This window comes from Penicillium cinerascens, assembly GCF_028974065.1.
Source record: "Penicillium cinerascens strain IBT 15544 chromosome Unknown contig_9_segment0_segment0, whole genome shotgun sequence".
NCBI lineage: Eukaryota > Fungi > Ascomycota > Eurotiomycetes > Eurotiales > Aspergillaceae > Penicillium > Penicillium cinerascens.
The window spans coordinates 2,843,840-2,860,417 of NW_026695296.1; the positions used below are offsets into that span (position 1 = coordinate 2,843,840).

At 46.6% G+C, this 16,578-nt stretch overlaps 6 protein-coding genes across 6 annotated transcripts; 4 read left to right on the top strand and 2 right to left on the bottom strand.

The window, feature by feature from the left end:
• On the bottom strand, positions 1 to 1,050 carry N7498_007884 (DUF3431 domain-containing protein; the record flags this gene model as incomplete). The annotated part of the gene is made up of 4 exons (XM_058454946.1): positions 1 to 97; positions 158 to 739; positions 804 to 875; positions 971 to 1,050. Coding segments are annotated over 4 exons (831 nt in total), but the record flags the coding sequence as incomplete, so codon positions are not given.
• A 2,675-nt stretch (positions 1,051 to 3,725) lies between these two features.
• Positions 3,726 to 6,046, bottom strand: N7498_007885 (uncharacterized protein; the record flags this gene model as incomplete). Its single annotated transcript, XM_058454947.1, has 4 exons — positions 3,726 to 4,963; positions 5,011 to 5,204; positions 5,256 to 5,893; positions 5,939 to 6,046. 4 exons carry the CDS (start codon positions 6,044 to 6,046, stop codon positions 3,726 to 3,728), a joined length of 2,178 nt encoding a protein of 725 aa, XP_058307196.1.
• A 700-nt stretch (positions 6,047 to 6,746) lies between these two features.
• N7498_007886 (bZIP transcription factor) lies at positions 6,747 to 7,529 on the top strand (the record flags this gene model as incomplete). Its single annotated transcript, XM_058454948.1, has 2 exons — positions 6,747 to 6,909; positions 6,964 to 7,529. 2 exons carry the CDS (start codon positions 6,747 to 6,749, stop codon positions 7,527 to 7,529), a joined length of 729 nt encoding a protein of 242 aa, XP_058307197.1.
• A 2,674-nt stretch (positions 7,530 to 10,203) lies between these two features.
• On the top strand, positions 10,204 to 10,995 carry N7498_007887 (uncharacterized protein; the record flags this gene model as incomplete). Its single annotated transcript, XM_058454949.1, is given in 3 exon segments — positions 10,204 to 10,222; positions 10,242 to 10,685; positions 10,736 to 10,995. 3 exon segments carry the CDS (start codon positions 10,204 to 10,206, stop codon positions 10,993 to 10,995), a joined length of 723 nt encoding a protein of 240 aa, XP_058307198.1.
• Positions 10,996 to 12,415: 1,420 nt separating this feature from the next.
• N7498_007888 (uncharacterized protein) lies at positions 12,416 to 12,754 on the top strand (the record flags this gene model as incomplete). Its single annotated transcript, XM_058454950.1, has 2 exons — positions 12,416 to 12,450; positions 12,511 to 12,754. The coding sequence occupies 2 exons, from the start codon at positions 12,416 to 12,418 to the stop codon at positions 12,752 to 12,754; spliced, it is 279 nt and encodes a 92-aa protein (XP_058307199.1).
• Positions 12,755 to 14,354: 1,600 nt separating this feature from the next.
• N7498_007889 (uncharacterized protein) lies at positions 14,355 to 15,030 on the top strand (the record flags this gene model as incomplete). Its single annotated transcript, XM_058454951.1, has 3 exons — positions 14,355 to 14,429; positions 14,506 to 14,592; positions 14,635 to 15,030. 3 exons carry the CDS (start codon positions 14,355 to 14,357, stop codon positions 15,028 to 15,030), a joined length of 558 nt encoding a protein of 185 aa, XP_058307200.1.
• Positions 15,031 to 16,578: the final 1,548 nt, after the last annotated feature.

A 16,578-nucleotide genomic window follows, 5' to 3' on the forward strand; every position in this document is an offset into this window, starting at 1 on the left:
CTATGAGCTGACAGGTTTCAAGACAACACCCTCAGTAAGAGGGTTCGGGCCACACCACCCATAAAGGTCGCAGCGGCATTGCAACTCGTCAGCACAGCTAAGAAGCCGTTGTATCAGTTCAAGCTCTCGTCGACAGTGGGCGAAAAAAAATACATACTGATTAGCAGGCATCTGAAAAATGATATGCCATAGCTTCTCCATCATCCAGCCTATTCCATAATTCTCCGACCATTGAGTTTTAGCAACCCAATCCACAAATCGCTCATAATCATTAATGGGCCTTTTTTGAATTATATTTTTCGCAACAGCAAATTGCCCACAGCAGTTATGTCCGATATCGTCAGGAGGAGGGCCAGCCCTAGTCCCCATAATTTCGGTCCAAATTAGATCAAAATTATCGACCAGATTCTGATTCTCAATGTCGGATTGCTCAATAATATCCTGGCGGAGACTGCTCGGGCAACCGGGTCGGCGTAAACAGCGTAGATTCACATAGCCGAAGTGTTGGACCGCTTGCATGCGTAAATTAAGGAGCTGATTCAAGGTCTTGGGCCCGGCAACATCATTATGCCAATGTTCTTCTCGGCCGTGAACGAATATGGTGTAATCATGGAGACTATCATAGTATTGCGTGAGGTAGGAAAGATAAGCACCTGCTTCGTGGCCCCTATTTGTGTATGGAATGAGGAAGCCTTCTTCCGGCTCATCATCCAACGAATAGATGTATGGGGTACACCCGCTGATGGCGGAAGTATCTTGTTAGGATACATGCACTGAATAATGGTAGCTGGGAACAACCTTACTAATTTTCACAGTACGAAAAGATCCAGTCAACTGATTCCTCGGCTGTTTTTGCGACAACAAGGGCGACATCTCTGGGGTTCGGGTGGTGAATCAGTCCTGTTTCAATATGGAAAGCACTTTCTGTTATGGATTATACGTCGTTCTCAACATGTTAGGGACCACATACTGTTGTCGCCATTTCCGTTCAACTTCGTAGGTGACTTCGGGGTTCTTGCCTTCGGTTGCGTCACTGACAGATGCTGCAGGACTGTGGAGAAGCGATAAGTCACATAAAAGTCGTATAAAAGAAACAATGTTATTGCACTCAAAGCAAGAAACAAAGTCTTAGCCGTCCAAGAGTGACTTGAATAGTTCATGGTTGGGTGCTTGAATGAAGGTAGTACTGTAGAGCTACCACCAAATATGATAAATGGATGGCCTCCGCTCACTGAAGTCCAGGGAAATATCTCAGCAAATGCCAACTGGGTGCACCAACTCGAATGGTGTGAAGAAGAAAATGCTCCTAGATGCGCTGCGGTGTGATCAATGAACACCAAGGATTCATCCAAGAATGAGCCTGATGCAGGTTAAATATGCCCAGTATGAATAACGTGAATCTGTTCAAGAAAGCTCAAGTATGCCGTTAGACTTTTATTTCTGAGTCTTTGGGTCAATAGGTTCCTAGGTCTCACACAAAGTAGCTCCGTCGGATACCCTGTTTGCAAACTAAAGTGCGTTTGACCCCTCAAAGGATTCGTCTGTACTCGTATATTATTGTGGGTCCGGCATTTATTCGTCAAACGTGCGTAAAGTAATATTACCTCCGAGATCGACATTTGAAGGAGTGCGTCCAGCCCCAAGGAGCTTATCGACTCTGGTCTTAGTCTTTAATCCTGTCACTTTCTAACGGCCTTGAGAGCATGTGCTCTGTTTTCGGTACGCCTCCATAAGTGTAAAACCTCCATAATGCTTACGGACCATTCTAGCGGATCTCGCGTTTTACTGTCAGCGACAGACACTCATAAATGAGCGTCTATGTTTTCAGCATTGAGCTAACGACCTAAATATGGGTAAATTTCCCCGGCCTCTCCCTTCGTGTTTCACAGATCATGAAAACAGCGCGTAATTATATATCGCTTATTCTTTAGCGCCACTCAATCATTGAGTGTGCCGCATTCAATTGAGGTACATTGTAAATCGTCGCTTGGGAGGCTTTTCTTTTGAAAATGCACCATTCGACATTTATGAAGAGACTTTTAGATAAAATTCCGGCATATTCATTTGAATTGAGCTTATTGTTGTCACATCTCTTGCTGTATAAGCATAAAAAACCTAAGGCTACTGAACTAATTAATACGGGTGTTGCTTTCGAGCACCATGTTGTACTAGTGGATATATGGACTCATTTATCGAAGCCTAAGGATGTTTATGAGCATGCCTCTTTTTTGTTGAGGGTCTTAAAGTGCCCGTGAAGGGCCGGGTTGGAACCTGGAAGATTTCAGTTGAGATCAATTCTCTTTATCTTTACTGATTACCTGGCTCCCGATTTATTGACATCAGCCTGACAGGACTTCTGCCGGGTTGGCCATCATTGGATATCTTTAATTTGTCGGGTAAGATTTTTGTCTCGAAGAGCCGTTTCAGGGGACTTTCTACCGTATTCTTTCCTCATATTTCAGGAGGGGCTGCTTGAATTGCCAGGCTAGATATCTATAGCACATTACAATTAGAAAAGTCCATCGCAATTGAGATAGAAGACGGACCAGGCTAGTAGTGAAGGCAAGGGTAATGCAAACGATCGCTTGAGGAATCATAGCTTGCCATGGCGATTGATTGAAAGAGATTCTGCTTTCTGATTAAATAGTCCCCAAAAGCAGCAAAGAACGCAATGTGGCTTAAAATACAGTCCTCGTAGTCAAATTGTATCCGTTTCTGTGGTCAAAAGGCTATTGCTGATATTTCATGGATTATTATTATATCTTCATTTGAATATATCTATTGCTTCGCGAAGCGCCCGAGATAGTACTTAGCTGTTTAGTCAATGGCTAGATAACACCTCTTTACTAAGCTGTGGTTATTTCGAACTCTATTCCGCAATCATCTATATTTTCTATAACCTGAATATGTTAATGCCCTCTGACACCCTTTGGTAAGATTGCCACTAAAGACATTCTTCAAAAAAAGGGTGGGGTGGCATCACGTGATTATGGTGCCTAATGGCGCTGGAACCTTCTTTTCCCCCTCTCACCCTTCCCTCTCGTCGCCTTTTAACTACGAGTTGGACTGCGCCATACGATCCTTACTTCCTGTGTCAGAGGTGTGTGTACTTCTTTCCTATTTTAGGAAGTGGTCTTCTTCCGTTAACTGATTAGGCGCACGTTGTCCCAACTCTCGTCAAGATGAATGCACGACAACTCCCACCCCCCGCCGAACCTATTCGACTCAAAATAAAGGAAATGATCCCCGAACTGTCACATCAGCCAGCTGGAAGCAGTTTGAAGCTTCTGAACGTAGACAAGAATGGAAATAAAACTTATGGAGGAGACTTGCTCGCGGAGCAAATTTCTCTTCTTTCGGGACAATTGCCCATCCCGGATCCGCAAGTATGGTGTTAAGATCTTCGTTGATATGAATGTGAGACTAATTCATGATTAGAACTGGGGTTGGCGCCTGCTTTACTTTGTAGTTCCCACGACGGTCGGAAATGCAAGAAAGAGAGGATTTTTTATCCCACTTTCCGAGAACACATTACGCGAATGGACACAAGACGAACCGTCGCAGGAAGGGTTCTATGTTGAAACTACTACTGATCCAGAGGTTAATTCCCAAACGGCAGCTATATACTTTGTACCCAAGTGAGATCATATGATAATGTCAACACTCTCCCTTTCTTAGTCTTATGTCTCTTCTCCTTGATAGACCAGTTCGGCCCTCCCAGCCCCCTAGGCGAAGACGGGTTGGGAGAATGGGCTGTTTGAATGATCCTGGACATATATGGATTGAGAATCGGTCGTTGGCACATGGGAGCAATCCCTTGTCGGCACCTGGCTACCAGCTGACCCTGTTCGCATATGTGGTGTGTACTGAATTGTATAGCGCAATTTAGCCATTTCTACATGGTTCCTGATTTGTTCACTTGAAGGCGTAGAGGCACAAGACGGAATGATTGGCAGGATCATGTCGTGGACGTCGGCATTGGCCATGCTGATTGGGGGCTGTCCAGGGGCCATTCCCATATCACTTATGGTTTGCCCATTCGACGAGGCGAAGCCGTAAGACGGAATGATTGGCAGGATCATGTCGTGGACGTCGGTACTGGCCATGCTGATTGGGGGCTGTCCAGGGGCCATTCCCATATCACTTATGGTTTGCCCATTCGACGAGGCGAAGCCGTAAGACGGAATGATTGGCAGGATCATGTCGTGGACGTCGGTACTGGCCATGCTGATTGGGGGCTGTCCAGGGGCCATTCCCATATCACTTATGGTTTGCCCATTCGACGAGGCGAAGCCGTAAGACGGAATGATTGGTAGGATCATGTCGTGGACGTCGGTATTGGCCATGCTGATTGGGGGCTGTCCAGGGGCCATTCCCATATCACTTATGGTTTGCCCATTCGACGAGGCGAAGCCGTAAGACGGAATGATTGGTAGGATCATGTCGTGGACGTCGGTACTGGCCATGCTGATTGTGGGCAGTCCAGGGGCCATTCCCATATCACTTATGGTTTGCCCATTCGACGAGGCGAAGCCGTAAGACGGAATGATTGGTAGGATCATGTCGTGGACGTCGGTATTGGCCATGCTGATTGGGACTTGTCCGTGAACAGAATCCCGATCTTGCACCGGCAAGATTGGTTGGAGTATACCGTGCAGGTCAGCGAGATTCCTCATATCAGATAATATTTGTCCGTTATGAGGTTCAATTCCGTCCATAGGGGTAATACTATTGTCGAATGGACGGCTATGTGACACTTGTAGCGGGGCGATGGTCGGTGGCAGATCACGGCGAATGGTCGCTGCAGAGTGATTGGATGTGTGGAGAGGTGATTGGAAATTGATAAACATATTATTCTCACTTGCGTCGGATTCTTGTAAGGATCCCTTATTTGCTGTTGCATCTCTTAGGGGCTGTGGTTCTATTCGGAAAACGCCCATGTTATGTGGATATATTCCTTGTCCTATGGCTTTATCAGCAGGAGTTTTCGGACCGAGGGCTATTACTCACTTGAACCTGTTTCCGGTGATTGGGTGAGGTCATTTTTCAGCCATTCTTCAATCGGATTCCACAGATCACGAAAGATATCGGCTGCAAGTTTATCCAGCCTCGCCTTGTCCTGCACTTTCAATATGCCGCGGTCCCTGATCATCTTAACATCTTGTTCACAAACTGGTTCTGTTTTCTTCACTGAATGTGTTATGCTTTAAATTGTCAGCGATGCTCTCTGAGTATATTTGATCTGAGTAACGCACAAATCATTATGCCATTCCACCGGGAAACAGAATAGGTTGCCGAGGTGTGTGTTGTCCCCTTCTGAAGGATTCCCAATACTTCGACATAATACGTCTATCCTCTCTCCTTGATCTGCCCACTTAACAAAGTTACCTTCAATGCGGTTCGTGTCACTTCCAATCAATTTAGAACTCCGTACAATCCTCACCACATAGTTAACATCGTCTGAGCGCATGTAATGTAGACCAAGTCTCTGCTTCAACCGGTGAAAGACGATCATCAATAGGCGCTCGCGAATGATATCGACATCTTTCCGTGTGTCCAGCTGCTGAAGGTATTTATACGCGTTAGCAATCGGCGAACTTTCGAGATCTAGCTCGATGTTTTTATCTTCCTCTCGAAAGAACGACATTGGCCTGCTACTCCAACGGTTTATCATGGACGTCAGACTCTCTGGAACCGTTATCTTCGGCCCTTGAAATGCCTCTTGCGTCTGCTTAGAGCGTTCTTTCTGCTGGAGGCGTTTCTTCTGCTGGGAGCGTTTCTTTTGCTGGGAGCGTTTCTTCTGCTTGGAGCTTGTTGTCTCTGGTCGTATGTTGATGTGCTTTCTGGTTTCATCTGGGACATGTGCCCAAACCTTCCGAAGGGAATCGAGGAACTATTAACGTTTAGATTGTGCGTCAACACTATGTGAGCGGCATACCTTAGTGTCGGAAAGATCAATGGCGACATCGGTCATCTCAGAATTCTCAGCGTCGCGGCAAGCGCTAGACAAAGTCTCGGCTATCACTTTACTCTCGGAAAGACCCATACTGAGGAAAACACCCTTTGGAAATAGTGCTTTTAGTAGTAAAGAAGAATCGCAGGATATGGCGGAGCACTGCTCGGGGAAGGGAAGGAAAACAGGGGTGAAGGGGGAGGCGTGCTACCACCGGAACCATCACGTGGAATTGGATGCATATTGATTACAAAAGCTGCGGCCAAGGATCCGCGGCGCTCACTGGTGCCTAGCTCATTAGTGGTACTCTTAACTTGATCATGGCACGGGCCGCTCGGCAGTAACCACAGATAATTGGATGAAAAGCCCCTGCGAGTTAACCGATCCCGCAACCGACCGGCTCACCGAAGCTCGCATTGAAAGGGGCCACGTTGGGGACCCAGTAATCTATCCAAGGACACTATTCCAGAGTCCGTGCCAGAGTGATACAAGCCCCTCAAAACGTGGCCCAGATTGGTGGTTTGGGCCCACTCTCAGTCGAGGCTGAACAGCCCAAAATGATCTCTGCTCCCGAATAAAATACACATGGCATTCGACTCCACGCACTCTCGCTATCGCTACTCACTTGGGACTGGGGGGCTTAGTCTGCAAGGCCCGTCCAAAGCAGATCGTCCGGGACTAGGAGCCCCATCTCCGACCCCGAGTATATAATCAATCTAAACACCGGGGCCCCCTCCCCTTCTGACTTCACTCCACTTTCCTCTATACCTTCACACACACTTTATCCCAAATCATGCATCGTTCTACGTACGATGCCCGTTCGGGCTCGCGTTCTTCCAGTCACAGCAACAGCAGCGTTTTCAGTCCCAACGCAAACCCCAACGAGGACTGGACCAAGATCTCTGATCTGGCGGAACGCCGTCGCATCCAGAACAGAATTGCCCAGCGCAACTATCGTGAGTATTGCACGGTTTGAACCGTCTTGGAAGCGCCTCTAACTCATTCAACAGGCAAGAAACTAAAGCGCCGCCTGGAAGACCTAGAGAGGCGCGCCGCTTCCTCCCCATCCCCAGAACAGTCACATGCCGAACCGCCTGCCAAAGTCACCTCCAAGAATCGCTCCAAACAGCGAGCCAACAAGTCGGATGCTAAATCACACATGTTGCACGCCCCGCAGCCAGAGAGACCGGCGTCGTACGATTATTACACACCGGATGAGCGAACTATGTTCGGCCAGCAATGTACTCGCCAACTCTCTGCATCACCACTGCCGGTGTTTTCATACCCACCCCTGCAAACGTACGATACCTATCGGCCAACATACGGCCAGCTTCCAGTCTATCACACCGTGCCCAGCACGTACGGCGATGTGATGTCTTACCCCACAGAATACGGCGAGTCACTACCTTCCATGGTACCGGTGATCCCAGGGTCCACACTAGGCGCCAGGAAACCGACGTACGACGAGGACATCATCAGTCCATTCAGTATGAGCTACGCCTCGATCGCAGGCATCGACATCTGTCCGCAGCCGTCGCAGCCGGAGCCTTGTCTTTCGGTACATTTTCCTCGCTGAAAAGACGCACACCAAAAAAAAAAGAAAAAAGAAAAAAGCGGCTGCAGAAGCTAATTATCTCTCGTGTTCTGCTTGCAGATGCCATCGCTTTCCTACGCTTATTCGGATGATCAGCGCGCGGTTTCGACGTCCCCCGAGACGTCGATTTTTACTTTCCCCTTGACGCCAGAATATATTAACACTTTTTGAAATGCAATCACCAGTTCCTTCCCCTTGTATATGGTAACTCTCTAAGCGCCGTTGAGAAATAAAGGGAGATCAGATGAAAAGAGAATGGACATATAATTGACTGTAAATTCTGATAATATTTTCTGGTCGTTCCAAGGGGGATATTTATATCCTCTCTCTGAGAACCATTTTCTACGGGAAATGTATATAAAATTGTTCTTTCACACCGCTACTCTGTGACCCATGAAGGGGCTGGGTAGAGAGCCCCTAAGAACGTGAAGTAGATGAGCAAACTGCATACCCTGCAGCCCAGTTCCGAATAACTAGTTTCATGGGCTTCGGCTGACCGATTAGCAGCCATCGGGACAGAGAGATGCCGACCCGGATTGTTGCCTTCAGATGAGGGCTTCGTTCTCCAACAAGCGCTAGCTACCTTGACTACTATTAAAGCTCTTTCCTATCTCAATTGTAGACAGGATTAGATTTCCAAGAATGAGCATGCGTAAAAAATCTCCCAGTGGCTATATATTCAGCATCTATGAACAAGATAATTTACCGCGTCTTGATCTGTTGGCAAGTTTTGGATCTCCCAGATCAACAATAATATCTCCTCCGGCGTTCCAGAGCGCAGCTTGGCAAGCATTTGGCGAAAAGCGACACGGAAGGTCAAAAGCTCGGCGGTATGAGCCTTGCGTCTACGATCACCAGCTGGATCATAAATGCACTGGTGTCCTTCGGTCGCGCATTTCATACATGGGATCGCACCAGAGCACTACAGTGAATATATTAGCCCTATCTTTAATGCGTGAACGATGATGATGATGACCTTGGATCTTTTCTTCCGACACTTGGTGCAGGCCAAAGAAACATTATGTCGCTTTTTTGTTGGCAAATCTGTTTCCGGGGGTTGGGCACTGAAAGCCTTATCCTGAGGTAGGAGCTGGCGCAGATTGTTTTTCTTCGGCATCGCGGGATTAGATGGAGAGGTTTAGATGAGAGCGCGCCCCGAACATGAGAAAATATGAGGGAAATAGTGAGGCCCAGAGATTAGGGGGAATCCTTCAGCTTACTTTTAATTTTCTTTCACATCCTTGCTCACAGTTCTCTTTGTTTGCTAGACAGGTTCAGCCATTGCAAACAAAGAACCCGCAGACCCACCTTCGGATACCATTCCGTAATCCGATTGGCAGATCCTCCGCAAAATAGAGTCATCGGCTTTCATTGGCTATATTATTATATTCTAGAGCCCGGCATCATACGGGGCTGGTTCTACGCAACTTGACAAGACTGTTACGCTCTTCTTTTCCATTACCGGAGCTTCACTTTCTACAATTCTTGCTCTCGAGATAGGATGCCAGGCGATAGCTGATGAGGAAATGAATGCCGATATCTTTGTGGAAATACCAAGAACAAAGTCGGTCGGAAATTGACTTGATATTTTGGTTGAATCCACAGGTGCCTCTCTTATTTGCTTTGAAGCATAACAATCAACCTTCCTCTTAAATATTACATTCATACGCTATTGCGCACAAGAACCCATGATCTCATTCATGGAGTCCAGCGTATTTCCCAAGCGAGTGGCGCACCACGAAACACTAAAATAAATGCGATATTTTACAACGTGGCTATCAATCGCCCCCTGTAAAAAGTTTCACCCGGCTGTGTCGTTATTACGCGAGTCCATGTCAATATTGGGGGGCATCAAATGTATGATCTGGGGATTTGAATGGCTACCAGCTGCTCCTAATACGAAGCTACACTATTTACCTCCATACCGTCGCTAATAATGTCCAATGGTCCTGTGTTTGACGCCTCTCTGACTATTCAAGTCGCACAGCGAGGCCCAGTGGCACCAATAATAGTGACCATTTTTTATCCAGGTCTTACGCAAATATTGTTCACCCGCGAGTGCCGTGGATGAAGATAGCACGTAAACCCCGGAAGTTTATGCAGCACCGACCGTTGTCCTCCCAGGTGCCCTATGCCACATTGCGTTGCTCACTTCACGATCGAATGGTATGCGTGATAACATACAAAGAGTCTGGAAAGGGCTCTACTCCTGTAACGAGAGTTTCGTACGGACTAGAAGTAGAAGAGGGGGTATTGATCTCCGTGATGGTCCCATCTTGCTCGTTTCGTCTTCGGACTTGGACCATAAAAGACTGGCGGGTAGAGCTCAATCGGTCCAGAAGGCGATGACGATACGGGCTCAGACAATGCGCCGATATACATCCTCCGAGAATAGAAATGTCAATGCGGTATGGATATTGAAGTAAATGGATGAGCACGCGAGCCTTACGTGCGGTAGCCTCTGCTCTGGGGGGCTTATCTTTCCACGCTGAGCCTGAGCGAGGCATATCAGGCCGGACAAAACATATAAAGCTATGCAGGCCGCGTGCTCTCAATCCAACTCGTTCTCTTGACTTATCCTTTGTTACGAAGCAAGAAGCATTTATCTTCCCCATCACATTTGTCCGATTTAGCCATTGGAAACTTTCGTCTCGGCATGGCTGGAGCAAGTCAAGGTATGAGGACTCATTGAAGTTTGTATAATTTTGCTTACTGAACACCACGAAGCATCACCTTCAATCAGTAGTTGGGAGTCTACAGACTCCGCAAAGTTATTTGTACGCGAGGTTCTTGATTTGCCCGAACCGGGTACGGAGAGCAACCCCATAGTGGTTGAAGATGATCCTGCTCCATTAGGCTCGGCTTCCAACCCTATTGTGATATATGATGACGAGGAATGGTGCCATGATGAGGCAGAACAGCTTGGCTCTGGTGACGACACCGACATCATGAGTACGCCCGAATTTTGGGAGGATTTCACTCCACCAGCCTGCGAGAACCCAGAAGAGCTTGGAGTTTTGGGACAGTCATCCGTGGATAGTTTTCGCTTAGCTGATGAAGCAACGAAGGAAAAAACAGTCAAAGCCTCGGAGGATCATTATGTTGCTGTACTTGGGGACGTTCAAAGTAGTCAAGCAGGTAGGGCTTGGGCTATTACCCTTGATCACTTCTAGGCTAATGAATGGTAGAAAACGGTCAAAGCAAGATCCAAGGCATCCTACCCGAAGCCAAGGAGCCCACACCGGTTTGCAATACATCTGATACCCGCTCTATGAAGGGTCAATTTGGAACGCAGGAAAGACCATACGGCACTGACATATCTACCGTGAGGGATCCATCGCAAGATTCTTGTGATCGAGAATCAACGAAACGCAAATGTGCAGACGACGAGGGCGTCTCTTCTGACCCCAGAAGATCCAAATGCTTGATCAAGAGGGCCAGAAAATAGGTTGGAGCGGATCCGTTTTGCTTCATAATTTAGGTGTTAGTAGTATTTGAAATCAGATAAACCACTACACTCTTAGACCTTCATTCCCGAACCCTAGCTTGAACCGCACTAGTCCAATTTTAGTGCTTCCCCAGTAATCCTTGTTGGGCTGTATGGTACTGGAAGACGCGCGCTATGCGTGCATCAGTCTTAAAACGATGAGAAGAAGTGGGTGGTAAGATAGCAACGCGTAAGTAAAGAGTTGAATTGATGAGTCGTAAGATGCACATAACTAATTTAAACCAATAATGGAAGCCATCAGTATGACTAATACCCGGATTGTGGATAGATCGAGGGATTTGGCCACCAGACGGTAGAGCTATTATCGAGAAGCTCGCTAGCCAAATATAGACCTACCAGTGCTCCTAGCAGCTGATCTTCGCCCATTTGGAGAGAAAACACCATCACCAACCTCCGACCGCGCTCTCGTCCTATAGCGTCAAAAACACACCTCCGAAGAGCATCCAGGCTCCCGAAAAAAACCATCGGAAGCTATCCAAGATCGATAGCCTTACTCCGAAGCAACGGCGAGGCCAACTACGCGTCTTCAAACACAATAAAGTAGTGGCGGAGCGCCCAGCATGCGATAGCGCCAAGCGTCTAGCAAGCTAAATTTCGTCACTTGAAGATGTACCATCAATGATTGCGAAGATAGCAATTAGGCAGGGGCTCTGCTTTTGGTGGCGAGAGATCATAAGTAGATCAAAGGCCTAGACTCCGTCTGCTGCATGGCCAGCCCACTACCATTGGTGGAAAGCTTCGCGGCCCACCCGACTTTCCCAAAAGAGTAAATGTCTTGTTTGCCCAAGAGATTTACTCCTTTGGGAAATTGCAGCTTGCTCCAAGGCCTCGCCAAATCTTGATTACTGCTCCATCCTACATATTGGATTCATACATACCTATTCATTCTAAGGACATCTCTTATTGTACCGACTCATGGAACAATGAATTATCAGTATTTAGTCACGGTTCTGCATCCTCCGAGTCGGGTGCTCGCCTAGTATCTCCGATGAGAAAGGGGAGTGACTAAAAATCAATAGTTCAAGCGTCTAGATTGAGCGCACCGAACTTCAGCCCTGCTGGAAACGATTTAGGCTGCTAACAGAAATCAGTCCATTCACGCTTAGGTTCGAAGAGATCAGGGGCTTGTCTCGGGTTCTCATTGCCGATTTTTGTTCATCTATATCTGACCTGGGAAATGGTGCAGATGACTGTACAATTCAGCACCTTAAATATCAAAGCATTGACTGAAGTTCTCTCATTCTTCTTCTCCCGGTCTGCTTCTTTGTAATCGAAGAACTCCCCTGAACGCCCACCTCATACTGAAAAGTAAGCACCTTCATACCTGAGGGGGAATACGGAGTCTAGTCAAAAACACAAGATGGAATCCCAAGACTTGTCGAAGAAAGCTTTGCGGTAAATATGTATTTCCAAAGACCCCTTCAAAATGACAAATCGTCTTGACATAGGTCCCAGTGCCCATGAATTCTCCGCGGCCGGCGATGCTCTTACGAAGGGCAACCTGCAGACTATCCCGCAGGCCAAAAATTATAGCATTTGTCGGTTCATCGGGACATCAAGTTACGGACAGCCGTATTACGCTACAGCACAAATGGCGAACAGAGTGGACCATAACAACCAAATTGAGATCATGAAGCAAGTTGTTGGGAGGGTCTACGGAGACAGGAGTTTGCCAGGCCAGCAGAAGGATTTGAGGTAGCTATAAGACAAACAATTTCATCCACACGTTAGCGGAATAAGTTCTCCATTTCTTTAAATGATTATGAACAGACCTTCGAGATGAGCTCTTATTCGCACAAAGGCATCACTTGAACTACCTCACAAGTCACCCGATACAATATGCCCCAAACAGTCTGTGTTATGTTTTCATTTCCTTCACTAATCCTCATAACAAATCTCTCCTTGGAGCTATTACTAGCCGCGATGAGAGACTGGCTAGGTGGATAAATGGATGAGTCACCTCTGCGTATAAAATGTCCTCTTGCAGTAGGATGCAGAATCTTGGAATATATTCCATTGCTCTAGATAAACGTTATTGTTCCAATAATAGACCACACCTTCTCAATATCAGATCCAAGAAGGCCAAGAAAACATGTTGGGAGTATTAGCTGGCAAAGAATCTCTTTTACCTTGATAGGCTTCTTTACTAAAAATTCACGCATAGCTTGGCTCGTCCCTCACATCAACCAGTCAAAGATTGCTTATAATCTATAAGATTCTTTTAATAGAGCGTTAATCTGTCACATTAACACTTAACTTCAAACCTCTCTTTTCAAACTATTTTAGTCTAAACCCTATATGAACAATCGTAGTGAACGTGATACCTTGCCCTTAAATTGTAGTAAGCCCCTACCTCATCTATATAACTAGCAGGACTCTATCGCTGAGAAAGAAGAACCAATCTTTCTTATAAAGTCCTTCGATATAGATCAAATTTACCAACCGCTATCTGTCAAACACTCGAAGCGCACAGACTGATCTTGATACATCGTGAAGAGAATTCATTCAATATGGAGTAGGTTCCATTTTCCTGGCAGCGAACATCAAAACCAAGCTAACCTTTTATAGCCGTGACAAACGTGGCGCATATGATACGACAGGGGTCATAAAACCAGGCGCCCCTCCTCCACCGCCAAAGTAATGCTGACGCATCAGCGCCGAGCTGCGGAAACATAAGCTTCTCTACTCCTGTGTTATTTGAAGATTGCTTAGGTTGTATAAAGATCTTCGAGTCTAGACTCCAAGTCAAAACAATCAGACTTCTCTATCAATTTTTTCACCACTGCATTGCTTCATCTTTATTTAACGGCAATCTCTAGCAACAATGCCAAACAAAAAAGCCTGTCGAGCCTGCTAGACACTCATTATGACGAAAGCTATTCAATGGCTTCCCTTGATACTGCAGAACAAAGGGTGCGTTAGCAGCTAGGTATATCATATGGCCCGTTCGGCAGGCGCTTTGTAGATCCTGGGAGCATAATAACTACATGTATTCTAATGCGATTATATTTTTTCAAATATCGCTTTCAACAATTAGGTACCAATAATTAAGAAAGTTAGATTCTGTCAGAGACTAATGCCTACATATGCGTTTAAATAGAAGAGTCATGTTAGACATCGAAGAGGTAAATGTGGATTGACTACAGCCGAGCGGAGAATTTTCAGTATGAATTTGTCAGAAAGTATAAAGCTCTGAACGTCGCTGTTGAAGTCCTCCAACTTTTCATTCCCATTGACTTCTTATCCGAGACTATTCCCAATCAAGCTAGAGCTTCTGGACATCATACAGCGACGCAAACATGACAACAGCGCAGATCATATCGCCTCGTTACGCTGAGCACCACGCGTCGGAAATGGAGATCACCGGCTCTATCGTGTTTTCGGCTTAATCTAATGATGCTGATACAAACTCGGCGGTGAATCGGTGTCTGTACGCAAGTCCGAAAATAGAAAAAGGTCCCCTTGTCTACGGGAGGGGAAACACAAAAACATGTGAGCGTTTTTTGCGATGCGGGACTGAAGAAAGCAACGCGGTGGGTATGCCAGAGAACTGGATCGAACCAGACTGACAGAACATAGTTCTCTGAAAAGATCCAGGAGGCCATCGGTGACGTTGGTTTCCTCCTCCGCCAGGGACCCGTTATTGTTCTCTCCATCGAAAACCACTCAGAGTGGGGTATTAGACTTGCGCACCCATCTCGCAATGGGGTGTCGATCTTTCGAGACCTTTCAGATACCGAAGAAACAAGAGTGACTTTTAAGCTTTATCCCCAGGACTTACCGAAAGAAACAACGCTTGAGACCCGACCCGTTGTGCGGAAGCTGCTCCCAGATGAAATCCTTTTTGTGAAAGGATCGGTCAGATTCAAGATAGAAATTCCTTCAGGGGGTTTCTTTGTCTGGCAAGGAAACAGTCATCATATAATAGGATCTGACATACACGGTTCAGAGATATTCGAATTCATGGCGATTTAAGCGGCTCGCACTCTTAAGGCATCGGCATCGGAGGCATCGGACGCGGAACCTAGGGACAAGATGGACTTAGTCACGAGAAGCAACAAAAAACGGGATTAGTTACCAATAACTGATACTCCATTCTTAAATTGAGAAGCCTTCGTGCCTCGAGAATAATGGTAGAATAGTCGGTCTCCAGGAGCTGTGTGACTTTAGCTTCCTCGCAAGGGTAACCGTCGAAAGATAGGAAAAACCGGGACTATCAGAAGCGCAATTCCTGCGCCAACCTTACCCTCAAATCTCCTGAGCTTCCTGCCTTGTTGAAGGCCACTGCGAACATTATGATCATTGGACAGCCCTAGGTGTGGAAGGAAAGACGGCATCGTCCAGACCCCTCGGATATGACTACCTGGAAATGCCCGGTCCAACCCTTGCAGTTCTAGCCATTTTTCCTCCTCTAAGGCTAGGGAGGACCACCAGAGAATGGTTCGTAGTCTCAGGATCCATGGGCGTGAGCTCGCCGCATGCGAAATCAAATCCACTACATCTGGACCTTCGCTGGTTGCGCTGTTTTCCACGATAGCTGAGGTGAGATCAGTTTCCAAAAACTTTAAAAAAAAGTTCCATCTGAGGGGAAATATCATGAAGCAGACCCCCTGCAGTGACTGGTGGGTTGAGGCGAGCTGGCATTATCGATATGTGAAGGTGGAGGGAGACCAACGTACCCAGGCGGCTTGGGTCCTTCCCGTGCGGCTGACTCAGAAGCCTGGGGGATTAACCAAAAGGGTATAGGATAGAATGCATTCCCAAAGAAATGATTGATCAGAACCCAGGCCTGCTCAGACCGTGTGACAGTAGACGCATTCCCCTTAGAAGCTGATCTCTTTGGGATCATTGTTTTAGTATATAAGTCACGCGTTTTCGGTCGAACCAGGAAGCTTCAGGCCCAAAGGCTTATCGACCATGGAAAATATCGACCATGGAAAACATCTTTGCGAAGAGTTCTGGAGTCAATGTGTTCGCGTTAATAACTGCATGCTTCAGGCTGTCAAAGGTATGTTCAAATGTTCTTTGACAGACGCAGACTGACATTTCAGGCCGAGGCTACAAACAATCCAACCGAGTCGACAGATCCCTTCCTTGTGGAGGGACCAAACTCTGAGTCAGGAATGATTTATCCTAAATTGCTTCCTGGCCACTTTGCGTGCAAGGGGGCAGCAACACAAGGGGAATCTAGCAGGGAGTCAATTCGGAGCAAAGTTTCAAAGCCATCTGTCAAAGCTCCTTTCGTTTCACCGCAAGAGGAAACAAATAATCATAAGGCACAAAAGACACGAGTGATCAAAGTATTGACTATCCAGTATCCGAAATTTGATTTGAGTTCCGCAAGCCTTCTTGTTATAACTAAATCTGGAGGGAGAGAGGAACGGAAGTGGATGAAATATACACAGATTGAAAAGTTTGACGGTGGAAAAGAAGCGGTGGAAAGATTTGGGCCAATTTTTGAATAGTCAAGGGAGCTGCTGTATCAGCCTATGTTCTTAATACATACCAAACCAAGGCTTATCT